The sequence below is a fragment of the Paramacrobiotus metropolitanus genome, unplaced genomic scaffold (assembly GCF_019649055.1).
Source record: "Paramacrobiotus metropolitanus isolate TYO unplaced genomic scaffold, Prichtersi_v1.0 Parri_scaffold0000004, whole genome shotgun sequence".
In the NCBI taxonomy this organism is placed as follows: Eukaryota; Metazoa; Tardigrada; class Eutardigrada; order Parachela; family Macrobiotidae; genus Paramacrobiotus; species Paramacrobiotus metropolitanus.
The window spans coordinates 361,223-374,124 of NW_026570224.1; the positions used below are offsets into that span (position 1 = coordinate 361,223).

Sequence of the window (12,902 nt, forward strand, 5' to 3'; positions counted from 1 at the left end):
CTACGGATAGACGCAGCTACATAAGTACTTATTCGTTATGCGGCCGGCTTTCGTCACAGTTGTTTAAAATCCAAAGTAATTTGTATTGTACATCTAAATGCACATTAAAAGATTAAATAAAGAAAGTTTGTGTAGTTCGTGTAATGTGTTTATGTTAGTTGTTATTAATTGTTACTTATAATTGTTATTGAACACTGATTTACCTAATCTAAAATTTCTCGAGGATCTAAATTAGGAAAAATCTGCGTACAAATCTTCGATCATTTCCTAACTCTTGGAATACCAGAAAGCCGTGCCTTCTCTTAGAAGAGCGTCTGATAGCACTGCTTGGCACAGCAGTTATACCAGGGCCCTGGTTCGCTCACTGTTCACAGTTTAGTTCACCGTTTACCTGGAATAACGAGCTAAGTGTCCGCAGCTCCTGCAGACCCCATTAGACAAATCCGAAAATGGCTTCGTCCCTACGGATACTCTCTAGAATTCTGTGCAAAGCGTATCCATCAGTAGCGCTCGTGCATAGCGCAAGACTTTCCACATCCAGCGCTGCGTTTGCTGGTGAGCCGTGAGTTCTGTTCTTCAAAATTCACAATTGTTACTTGTACTTCGATTGATTTGTACAGTTTTCACTTTGACTGTGACAGCTCTTGTCAGTATGCTCATTTCTGTGTAAAATCTGTAGAGAGACTTTTTACTACGAAACATGAATGGATTTCCGTGGAGAAGGACGAAGGTACCGTGGGTATTTCGGATTACGCGCAGAAAACCCTGGGCGACATTGTGTTTGCCCAGCTGCCCGATCCTGGCAGTGAAGTGCGCAAGGATGGTAAGGTTGCGCTCTTGCTGTTGTAAGACTTCCCCGTTAATTGGCGCTTATGCTTAGAGGAGTGCGGTGCCGTGGAAAGCGTCAAGGCGGCCAGCGAGATATATAGCCCGGTGTCAGGAACCGTTACGGACAAGAACACAGCGGTAGAAGAGAAACCGCAGCTGATCAACAAGAGCTGCTACGATCAAGGCAAGCGAATGGGCAGTTTTTCAGCAACCCAGCTGCGTGCTTAGACAAGCATTGATGATTTATTTTTCAATATATTGACGTGACTCAGCCGCGAAACTAGTTTTGATTTATCACCCTTCAAAAAACTGTAACGCTAAAAAAGGTATATACAGCTCTACATAAATGCGGTTTTTTGAATTAATTTTATTTGCATTCTACCTATAGCAAAACCAGAAGTCCTACGGGTAGTATATTTTTTTAGTCGAAAAGCTTTTTTAGGATGGATGTTTAAAGTCAGCCTGAGTGATCCGTCGGAACTGAAGTCGTTGATGAAAGAAAATGCATACGAAGCATACGTCAGATCACTACAAGTCGAAACTTAATGGATCTGAAATTTTGAATGTCTTGAATTGTGGCCTAGTGAATACGCACGTGGAAATGAAAATTTTATTGTTATTTTTCAAAACCCGAGGATTAGTCTGTGTTTAGTGTTGCACTATTCAGTGCAGATAGAGTTCACTGGTGTGCTGTATTCTCAAGGAATTCGTGCCACTTCGTAGCCGGTCAGTTTTGGTGACGGAACGTTATTTTTACTTTTTCTTAGTTGTACCTGTGTCCAGACAGTTTGCTCAGATGAAAATGGTTTATGGTATTAAACAATAAATTCTTGCCGAAAACCATAAAACGAAAAACGGACTTAAACGTCTTTTTGTTAACACTTTGCATACACTTTGCATTATTGTACAGACATTATCGGGTGTTTACTGGTTAAAGTCAGTTGCGTAGTCCGTGTATGTGGTTATCTAAATTTTGAAACCAAGATTGTTTTTATTTTAGTTGAAAAATATATTTATTTTCTGAGACAGCTAATAATGTTCCAGTCACGCTAGCGAAATTTTCTTTACTGTAGTAAGTTAGTAACTGTACCAATGAAACTGACCGTGGATGATGGTTTAGCAGTTTACGAGCAGCAATTTTTTGTGCATTGTTAATTTCAAGATTGATTCGCATTGCTAAATATCATTATACCGTATGCACACTCGCATGCATTTTATATTTTATTCGATAGAGAATTATTGGAGAGAAGCTCGAAAGCATTTAAAATTAATGGCACTAACGGGTGCCGGATGTCGTCATCATGTCTCTCACCCTGCACTTGATGCCTTTGCGCGAGTGTACGTATACACTGGTACAGTTTTAGAGTATATTTTACAGATGGTAATTCTACAATCAGCAATGCATATAATCGCTCGTTCGTGATCGCATTTTGCGGTTCGCATGTAAGCAACGATGGAGTTGTTGTTCTCTGCAGTTCTAAAGCTTCTGACTGCGAGTTTCTAACGGTTTTCGCTAAAGACAAAAGCTGCCCATCACACGGTGGAAACAGAACCGGGGTCAGAATTCTGATATGCAAATACTTGTAGCAAAAGGTAGCTGTAATTTATCACTGGAATTGGAAAGTATTATTTTTAGCAGTAACGTATGTCGCGCAACCTTTGTAAATTCCCCTTCAATGGCGCATTTATGACTTACGCGATTTGGAATTCGAAGGTTCAGATTTTGAATTCTTGTATACGGAATATTTTGTGAGACGTCTGGAATGAAGAAATGATATCGGAAAGGAAAGGTTATTTTGCAAATGTTACCGATCATTGGAACTGAAATTCATTTGCAGTACGAAATATGGCAGTGATTTTTCTCAGTGACCATACCGTGATTATATATCTTAATAAGATAGCAATATCTCTGGCTCTACTTGCACTGGGTACTGTTGTGCTCTGTGCTTCGGAGAGACGAACGATTTCCATTGTAGCAGGAGGAGATTCCATGCCGGCCAACGCCATACAAGTTAGTGTTTTTCTTGATATGTTAAACTAATAATTCCTGTGCGCTATCATTATGGAATGGATAGATGTGTGTTTGTTAACGATACGATTCAGCAGGAGTGTAGAGTGTATCAACTGTATCACCCGGTCCCAAGGCATGATTTCGTACGCTCGCCTAGCGAGCACAAACGGGTACAGATTTCGAGCACCCAGCGGATCGCTTGGCGGATACGCAAAACTGTTTGATTCAAAATGGCTATAACTTTATTCTGCCATTATGCGCGACAACTTCTTAGGTATCAAAAATCTTCCCATAATTTTCCTCATCTTTTGACGCCTTGGTTCGCAGACTTCATCCAGAACTAGATCCTGTTTTAACAGGATCTGGTTCTGGATGAAATCTTTTGTTACAACAGGATGTGATTCATGAGATCTGTCAACCAAAGCGTCAAAAGATGAAGAAACGTTTGGGAAGATTTTTGATACCTAAGAAGTTGTCGCGCATAATGGCACAATAAAGTTATAGCCATTTTGAATCAAACAGTTTTGCGTATTCGCCAAGCGATCCGCTGGGTGCTCGAAATCTGTATCCGTTTGTGCTCGCTAGCCGAGCGCACGAAATCATGCCTTGGGATCGGGTCAGTTAATTTAGGTAGATAGATTTTTGACTAAACACGGACGGAGGTTTACAGTACCTAAAATTACGATAAGCTGAGGGAGTGACCTTTGACAGCTTATTGGTTTGGCATAGCTTTGGGTTGTTGAGTCTATCATTTTTTGGTCGAACCTTTTTGTAATTAAACTATCTTCATGCCACTTCGCGTTGTTAATGTTTTCAGATGTGGACACTGTTGTACCGCTCTTATCGATCCAAATACGTCAATATTAACTTAACATATGAAACTAACGGAGGAGCAGCGGGAGTAAAGGGCGCACTTACAGGAAAATACGATTTTGGAGGCTTTACAGACACTGAACCACGCGGCATATCTCTCCGGAATCTGACAGACTTCGAAATTGTTCCCGTGATGGCGATGTATGGAAAAACTACAATTTACTTCACCTGATTTCTCCGACAAACTTTCAATTGTGGAGTTACGAAACAACCATGCATTAACTGATTACTCTTAACAACCGCTGAGTGTAACATAATTATTTGATGTTATTTTGCAGTCCAGTCGTCATAACTTACAATGTACCGGAACTCACCGACAACTGCACCGGACTAGGAATGAGTGGCAGCACTTGCCTGAGCTTGACATTCGCCCACTTAACTGGAATTTTTAATGGCACCATTACGTACTGGAATGATCCATTACTGGTGCAGCATAATCCGGCACTGGAAGGAGTTAATGAGAGCATTGTTGTTATCGTCCGGGCTGACGACGCTGGAACAACGTCCATCCTCACCAGGGCGTTCGCTGAAAACAGCAGGGCGTGGAATACTACGCATTACTACTTTTCAGAAGGTTTGCAAATGATTTACTGGCATAGCGTGATCAGTTTTTGCAAGCATAAAAATATTCTTTATATAAAAACTATCCAAATATACCCAAAGAGTTAACGAATTGTGGTAATCGATAAACAACTTCAGACCTAATTAATAATGCGGCTTAATAAAATAATTATAATAAATTAATAAACATAATTAATAAAAAACATAATTAATAAATAATTTAACATAATTAGTAAACAGCTTCAGACTGAATTAGTAAAGCTTAATTTTGTGAAACAAAACTTGACAAATATGGCATCTGTTGTTTATTCCTGCGGAATCCTGCCTGAAATTATATAATCTAGAGTAGAATGATTTTTTCGTAACGTGTAATGATAAACAAGTTATTCAATAGTAGGGCGCGGTTGCATTGAAAGTAGGTACTTAATTTACAACTTATAGTTTTTGTTTTTAGGGTAAATCAAGTTCCCTTTCTTGGCATATACGACAAAGAATATTCTGTGTTAACAGGTTGCAATAAAACTACGGGGTTACCGCTCAAGTGGAACAGCTCCTTAAATTATCGTTGTGGCGCGGGTTTACGTGGTGTCGCCAGTTTAGTACTGCAGACACCTTACTCAGTCGGCTATATGGGGAAATCCGATGCCGTCGATTTCTCCCTTCCGCACATTCGCCTGCGAAATGCAGCTGGTTTTGTGGTCCATCCCAGCAGTGAGTCTGTGGAAGCCGCCATGAACGCGTCCATTCCCAAACTGTCCAATGTCACCCGATTGTCGGTATCGCTGCTGAACCAACCAGGAAACCGGTCGTATCCGTTGAGTGCATACACTTACTTCATCATGCCAAAGCACAACATCACCAACTGCACGATGACTATCGAACTGCACCGGTGGCTACGATATTCGCTGACCGATCCGTTGGGCCGAAATGTCGTCCGCGATTTCCATAAAGCTCCTTTAAATGCCAAGATATTGGAGTTTATAGAGGAACGCTTCTTCCGACAGGCTGTGTGTGCCGGAAAGAAGGTCTACGAAATGCTGGAATATGAGATTGACTTAGAAGAAGGACGTATCGGAGTATGGAAGCTGCCCGTCGCCATTGTCTTATCCTTGTTTGCAGCGTTTACGTTAGTGTTCTGCACAATTCTGGCGGTCATCTATTATTCACAGAATAAACACGCTGTCTACAATTCCTTCGTTATTTCACTGGATAAACCTGATGCCGGGGGCAAGTCACAACTATCGATGGGCGAGCCGAGTATTTTTTCCGAAACGGATCAGATGGTCACCGACTGGGAGGGACTGGGATACCAAACCAAGACTGAAGTTGTTTACCAGCATCCGAGAGTGGACACGATGCTGTTGCGAAGCATGTGCGACCATATCGCACCGTTGGAGACGATGCGTTGGAGGACCAGGGTGACCTTGGTGAGGCTGTGTGAAAGAACCCATCACGAAAACATACTACGATTAATCGGGATCTCAATGTATAACGGAGAATGGAAATACGTTATGAAATGCCCCGCTAAAGGTCAGTATGTATTTCGGTCTTCAGCTACGTGATTTAACTGTGTCCTCTCTGTGTATTTCATGTGCATTGGTTGTTTGTCTCCGCTTTTTTAAGCTACTATGCAGTACGCTCTGTAGTTGTAACATTACGTTTTTCAGGCGTACTGCAGACCATGCTTCGTTCGGGAAAGATTCACTTAAACAACGTCTTCCGATATTCCTTGGCGATAGACATCGCTAACGGCATGGATTATCTTCATCGGCATGGCATTGTGCATGGCCAGCTGACTTCCCTGGCTTGTTACATCGATGCGCGCTGGAGTATATCCGTAGGACAGTGGTACGATTATTCCATGCATTCCGCACAAAAGGGACCATTTCATGCATTTGAAGCCGAGTACTTTACGGCTAAAACTGATCACAGTAATAACAAAACCGCTCCGCGTCTCGCTGAATATTACAAGCTATTGTTCTGGAGTGCACCGGAACTACTGCAACGCGATACGACCGACATGTTCACGATTCGAAAACCTACAAAGAAAGGTGATGTATATAGTTTTTCCGTTGTTGTCTACGAATTATTCACCGATACGATACCGTACGAAGACATTTTGACCTCCACGGATAAGAAGACCAAGCGGGATGCCGGCAAGATTTTAAATGACGTTGTAGAAAACGATATGCGACCAGTAATCTCTACCGAGCTGACGATGACTTATAAACACATTGACAAGTTAATCCGCTCGTCATGGGATAAAAATCCCCAAGAAAGGAAGAGCTTTCACGATCTGTACCGCAAGCTGAACAAACTGCGGCCCAAAGGTTATGGACCGGTGGATGCGATGATGAAAGCGCTTGAGGAATATTCTACCATGTTAGAAGAGCGAATTGAAGAAAAAAACCGCGATTACGAGACAGTGGCAAAAAACATGGAAAACCTACTGAACAGTATGCTGCCCCAATCCGTGGCTGCCAAATTAGCACAAGGAAAACCTGTTGAGCCGGAATATTTTGATAGCTGTTCGATTTTGTTTGCGGATATCGTGGATTTTGCTCGTATTACGGCATCATTGTCGCCACAGCATACGACCAACCTTCTCAATACCTTCTACTCTGGTACGTAATGAAAGTGGCCTGCTAAATTTTGTCCGCACAGTACCACTAAACTCTAGTACAGTGCTGTAGTAGCTATTAAGTACCTTGCTGTGGTCAGCAGATTTGTTAAATTTGCCGTTGTATTTCCTTTGCAGCTGTAGAAGATGAGCTAAAAAATTGTGATGTGTATAAGGCGGACAGTACAGGAGATCTGTACATGTTCGTGTCCGGTGCACCCGTTCGGAACGGTAATAAACATGTGGGAGAGTGTGCGACCTTAGCGCTGGACATGATGTTTCTTTCCCGCTCTTTGGTCGAACCGCATATGCCGGAGAAACCGCTACGGTTAAGAGCCGGAATCCATACTGGCCCGGTTATCGGGTGCATTATCGGAAATACCGTGCCACGATACTGCTTCTTTGGTGACACAAGTAATGTTTGGTAGCTACTAGCTACCTTTCTTTATTAACGCACTTAGAAGATCAGTTAGGGACTTTGACTATATTTTTGCGACCACTTCTCGGCTGTAGCAAAGTGACTGGTGCCGTTGACGTGCACGGATCGATAGCGACATTATAAAACGTGTAATTCGAAATTTATCTTTGCAGTACAAATGACCATACTCGTCAAAAACACGTCGTTGCCAAATCAGATACAGGTATCCGGTATTTCTAAATATTTATTGGACAGCACCGGTCATTACGAAATGGTGTCTCGAGGACTCGCAACTAATCAGGTAATTTTTAAAACTTGGATTTGCATCTTTTAGTTTCGTAATTATGCATAAGTGTTTAATGCATGTTGGTTATCAATATCTGTACACGTAATTTCCGTTTTGAGTGGTATAGAATATATATTAATAAACCATCAAGTTACTGACATCGGTATTTACGAGAATCGGTCCATAATATATTCTTATAGAAAGTGGTGGCGACAAATTTAAATACGGTAACTTTTTTAGCGTTTGCACATCGGTGCTACTGCATAAACGATGTTTCTGTAGGGTGATGGACCGGGCGTGACGTATTGGTTACTCAAAAAGGAAGGTCATCCGAACCCGATCGTTCCGCTGGTGGAGGCGGCCGCTGGCGATGTGGCCATCCATCTGTTTCCCACGGTTCACACATCCGAAACCAGTTTACGATCACACAATCCGTCGCCCCGTGGATCGCCTCATGGATCGCCAAGACATACGCCTATGATTGCCCGCAGTCCATCGGGAAAGTCCACGCTGTCCCGGGATCCCTCCAGACTTTCCATCAATCAAGGCGCAGCTTCGCAGAGTCGGTTGTCCATTTCGCGGCAATCGTCACGGCAAAGCATCCTCTCGCGTCACTCGTCTGGCGCATCACTGGTGGCGGTGGTGCCTCCGGTTGATTAATATTGTACAGTAGCTCTATAGTCTGTTGTCTTGCTAGATTTTAACAAGTCTTAAACTTTATTGCTGTGAGCCTGATGAGTTAATTATAAGCCTGTTTTATGAATTCATGGGCTATACCAGCGCAGCTGTTATTTACATATAAATATATTGTTAATAGTGTATTACAGTTCTCAGTCACTTGTTACTTACAATTGTTCGTACTATTGTACTTCAACAAGATTTACGCTACTTTTCCCCATCGGTCCAATGGACATTTGTGTGGTTTGCTATTTTGCTATATTATATGCGTAGTTTAATACTTACTGTATACTTATTATATAATACATAGCCAAGGGTAGAGGTCAAACATCCAACACTGCTGATAATATAGATGAGTTGCCTCAGGACTCGGGTGATCTCTGATCACGTCGTGAAAAAAATAGATGAACCGGAAGCGGTTTCGCCCGTGAACTGCAACGGCCCATGTTTTCGGGCGAAACGGCCCATGTTGCAACGGCAACCTGCAACGGCCCATGTTTGTACTAATACGTACTTCTACTGCCTACTAACAAAGCTGAGTTTTCACAAACGAATTGTGCTAAAATAAGTAAAACAAAGGATAATTTGCACAAGCGGAACGTAGAAGCACAGACTTCTACAGCACAAAGTTATGACTATAAGCGATTTTCATAGTAATCCATGCGGCCTCCGCGGGCCTCGCATTTCCGGTTGAAAATGCATACAGTAGTTTGTTGCAGTAGATTATTTCTGTTGGCGCTTCGGGTAAATTCGCTGTCGGTTTTGCACCGGTTCGGCTTTTTCTCGGGTTCGTGACGTCATGAGCTCTGTGGCAACTCATCGATACGAGTAGTGATGAATGACGATACGTCACTGACAGTCATCAGGTTGGCTTTAGAAATTTTTGTAAAAATTCTCTTCGCAATTACGTCGATTATTTTAAAAACTTTAGTTCTAAAGACTAAGATCCGATCTTCCTAAACGGGATTTTCCCGAGCTTTGTTTACCTCATCTTGATTTGTTTGGTTTGTAAATACGACTATCAAAAAGGGAAATTATAGACTTCGAGCTGTATTATGATGACGTGAATTTGGGACTTCATGAAGTAGACATCCGACACTCACAGAGCGTCCGTGAAGTTCCCTAAGGGAAACAGGGATAATCTGCGAAGTATACAAGTGGAAGACTGGTTTCGAACTAGTACTGGTCTGTCAAACCAAAATGGCGTTCACTCCGTCCCAGGCTCTTTGCAAGTAAGTGCTGGGAAATGTGATGGTAGTATTGACAGGAACGGGCAGTATGCACTCGTACTACCTATTGAATCAGTCAAGTGATTCAGGTCAAGACTGGTTACCATGCATTCATCGTCAATTTCGTAATACTAAGGTTCTTCGCTGCTGGAGACTGCAAAAGGGAAGACTGCGTGTTTGCTCATGATTTGTCTGCACTGGACAGCAATATTTGTCGATTTTACCTGAAAGGGATTTGCTTCTACGGAGAGCATTGCAGGTAAGTCTTAACGGATGATCATTGTTTGATATTCGGAACTATATACGTAACTAGATACATAAGACTAAGTACTTACCATTTCGTCTTAGTCAGGTGCACACTGCACATTTGTTTTTTTTGTAATATCTAGGTGAATTTCAAAAGCAGTACTTGTAATAAGGTGTCAAATGTGGCAGGTGCACTCTCGAAAACGAGTACAGTAATTATTGGAAACTATACAGAAAAATATTTAAAAAGTTTTCTCCGGTTTTATGTTTGAAATTTTAATTTTCTGACAGCTTTTGAACAATCCAGCCAGCTGTTTAAACGGAGTTATGTAAGACGAAAATTATACGGATTAGTGCATTTTATGGGTATAGAGTTAATTATAAAAGATAAATTCAAAAATTAATGCAGTCTGGACCAGTATGTTGTACTGCTTTGTTGTTATATTTTAAAAAGCTTAAACCTCTGGCTAACATTTTTGTCGATTTATCAGATACGCTCACGTTGAGCCGTACGAAGTGCTTGCTCAGTATGGATCCACTGACGGAGCGCAGGTGGATGCGGCGGGCAATTTAGTCTCGACCGGTCGCGCTGCTCGTTCCTCTATTCGCATTTCCCATCCTTCGACCGAAAAGCCCGCATCCAACAGCCCCTCTTCACGTCCAAGTATGCTTGTCTGTTGGTTGAATTGTACATAGTTTCGAAAACTTAAGATGGCATAGTCCTGCCCGGAAGTGTAGAGGGAGAAGAACTGAAAGTGTTATGAAGCGCTTACTGTTTTTATCCACAGCACTGGTTGACTCTCCTGTCTGCGTGAAACCGGAGCGACCACCTTTGTGCCAACTAGGACTAATCGGCACGTGCACCCTGATTGATTGCCCTTTCCGGCACGGAGAAGTGTGTGAAATGTGTCGTTGTCAGGCTCTCGATCCTTTCGACGCAAACCAGCGAGCCGCTCATGAACAAGTATGCTTTTTGTGTCCTCAGAATGGGCGATTAGCGAGGATATACTTTACTGGAAACTCTTAGTTTGCAAGTATTTGTATATCTTGAATTTTGCAATACTTTCAGAATTTGCTCTTTGCGGATGGTATATTTAGTGATCAAAAATTAAATGGTAACAGAATCTGCCCTTTTTATAATAAGTTCATGTGGATCAATCTTCGACATGGATGAATTTGTGCAACAAAGAATAATCATATTTCTGCCATGGTGGTAAATAAATCTGGAAAGTGCTTAATGAATTTGGGTTTGTTTTTTCAGGAATGCTGCAAAGCAGTGGAGTTGCAGATGGAATATTCATTTGCACTGCAGCGCAGCCAACAGGTTGACTGTGGAGTCTGCTATGAAAAAGTTCTTCAGCAGACAGATGAAAACAGACGCCGTTTTGGAATTTTGCCCAAATGCGACCACGCTTTTTGTTTTGACTGTATCATGAACTGGCGGAAACAAGCACGGGAAGGCTTGGAAGAATCAGCTCTTCGGTAATTTTGCATCTTTATAGAGCCCTGTTGCCTTCCACTTGATTTTTGCTGTTTCAACATCGTGGTTTAAATATTAATAGCGATGTCTGCAGGTCCTGTCCAATGTGCCGTACTCATTCGGATTTTGCCATTCCGTCGCTGCTGTGGCCAGAAAACGCTGAACAAAAGGAGAGAGCTATAGAAGAGTTCAAAATAGTTATGAAGTACGTATTGGCATTGGTGTTAATGCGGTATAAAAAAGCATGTGACATGCGAGAGCGACTGTTGAATGATATTTAAATGGTAAAACTGATACGGTGTTTTTAGGGAAAAGCCTTGCAGAACTTTCTTGGAGACCAAAAAATGTCCGTTTGGAAGCTGTTGTTGGTATAAACATGTCAAGGAAGATGGAACGGTTGTCCAGTGTAAGGCTGTCGAATGGCGCTACCCGTTTTAGCTCGTTGTAAGGAATATGGTAAACATTGTAGTGAAACCGCCTGGTACTTCACGTCGGCGACGCCGTCGTTCCTATAATATGGATGATGATTTGTCGTTCGGTGATTTGATGGATATGTCGGATTATTCACCGAACGATAGCGATGCGGACAATAATGATGATGATGATGATGATGAATGGGAAGAGGACCTGCCATCACCGGCTATCCCTGTTCATCTGGACGACGATCCCAACTTCACGGCGGATATTATGGCGCAGTTGCAAGAACAGACCGCGGGCGGTGGAAATGCCCATGCGGAGTATCTCAGTCTGTACTGCGGCCAGCGCAATAACGCGACGCAGGAGTAAGTGGCAGTTGGAAAAAAATACAGGGTTTTATCGACGGATTGTCCACTGTCCATTTGGCGGAATGGATTCGGATTTTGTTTTTTTGTGATATTATCTTGTCCGAACGGAGCAGGATCCCGATTTTGCCGATTGTTTTGGGCCTTTGTTGTTTTATGTGAATGAATGCATTTCAAATGGACCTGTGCAGTGTTTCTTGTTTTGCATGCTGGGATAGCTACAAATATTTTTGGTAATCTTTTTTGTTTAGGAGAATGGGCTTACCGTGATATATCATAGGAATCGAGACTACAGAGTTTATTCTTATTGTGTTTATATTCGTGTTTCCTTGTAGGAAGAATTTGGTGTTACAGTACTTTGAATGAATCTTGGTCTTGAGCGCATAATTACCGAAAAACTTTCCTGAAGAAAAGAGAAATTAAATTGGTTACTCGTACTAGCTAAAATTGGCTGTGAGGCCACGTATCTGGGTACGTATAATATGTGAGACTTGAGAGTGATGCCGTCGAAGTTGGGTGAGCTGCTTCTTTGTCATTCATCGGCGCTTTCCGGTAATTTGATTTGACAATATAGTGAATTACCTGTATACCTACTCGTACCTAAGTGGTGGCTGTGAAACAAAATTAGTAACCTGAACTGCAGCGCAGTGAGTGCTTTTGTTATCTCAACTACTTAAGTTCAAACCCTACTTACTTTATATGAATCTTTGAGAAAGTAAGGGGCGATTCATAAATTACGTACGCAGCGAACCAGGGAAGGAGGGGCCCAAAAAATGACGAGCTATGACGGCCTCGGCGAACCCAGGGGGAGGGGGTGGTCCGCTCCATGTATTACGGTTGAACGAACCAGGGGGGAGGGGTCAAGCAAACGTGACGGACCGCTACGAAGG

The 12,902-nt window shown here is 42.2% G+C and overlaps 3 protein-coding genes across 5 annotated transcripts; all 3 read left to right on the forward strand.

The window, feature by feature from the left end:
* Nucleotides 1-84: 84 nt before the first annotated feature.
* On the forward strand, nucleotides 85-1,662 carry LOC129602330 (glycine cleavage system H protein-like). Its single transcript, XM_055501333.1, has 4 exons — nucleotides 85-555; nucleotides 680-823; nucleotides 881-1,012; nucleotides 1,271-1,662. The coding sequence occupies exons 1-4, from the start codon at nucleotides 450-452 to the stop codon at nucleotides 1,372-1,374; spliced, it is 486 nt and encodes a 161-aa protein (XP_055357308.1). The 5' UTR covers nucleotides 85-449; the 3' UTR covers nucleotides 1,375-1,662.
* Nucleotides 1,663-2,155: 493 nt separating this feature from the next.
* On the forward strand, nucleotides 2,156-8,420 carry LOC129602654 (receptor-type guanylate cyclase gcy-4-like). 2 transcript variants are annotated; one of them, XM_055501738.1, is made up of 8 exons: nucleotides 2,156-2,839; nucleotides 3,657-3,911; nucleotides 3,991-4,286; nucleotides 4,784-5,803; nucleotides 5,941-6,897; nucleotides 7,032-7,307; nucleotides 7,485-7,612; nucleotides 7,880-8,420. In XM_055501738.1, the coding sequence occupies exons 2-8, from the start codon at nucleotides 3,856-3,858 to the stop codon at nucleotides 8,255-8,257; spliced, it is 3,111 nt and encodes a 1,036-aa protein (XP_055357713.1). In that variant the 5' UTR covers nucleotides 2,156-2,839; nucleotides 3,657-3,855; the 3' UTR covers nucleotides 8,258-8,420. The 2 variants fall into 2 exon arrangements, with proteins under 2 accessions (XP_055357713.1, XP_055357712.1); XM_055501737.1 differs by having other exon boundaries at nucleotides 3,657-3,853.
* Nucleotides 8,421-9,134: 714 nt separating this feature from the next.
* Nucleotides 9,135-12,391, forward strand: LOC129602629 (uncharacterized). Of its 2 annotated transcripts, none has more exons than XM_055501704.1 (8): nucleotides 9,135-9,507; nucleotides 9,581-9,763; nucleotides 10,242-10,414; nucleotides 10,539-10,714; nucleotides 11,012-11,232; nucleotides 11,325-11,435; nucleotides 11,539-11,636; nucleotides 11,700-12,391. In XM_055501704.1, the coding sequence occupies exons 1-8, from the start codon at nucleotides 9,476-9,478 to the stop codon at nucleotides 12,014-12,016; spliced, it is 1,311 nt and encodes a 436-aa protein (XP_055357679.1). In that variant the 5' UTR covers nucleotides 9,135-9,475; the 3' UTR covers nucleotides 12,017-12,391. The 2 variants fall into 2 exon arrangements, with proteins under 2 accessions (XP_055357679.1, XP_055357680.1); XM_055501705.1 differs by having other exon boundaries at nucleotides 9,136-9,507; nucleotides 9,641-9,763.
* Nucleotides 12,392-12,902: the final 511 nt, after the last annotated feature.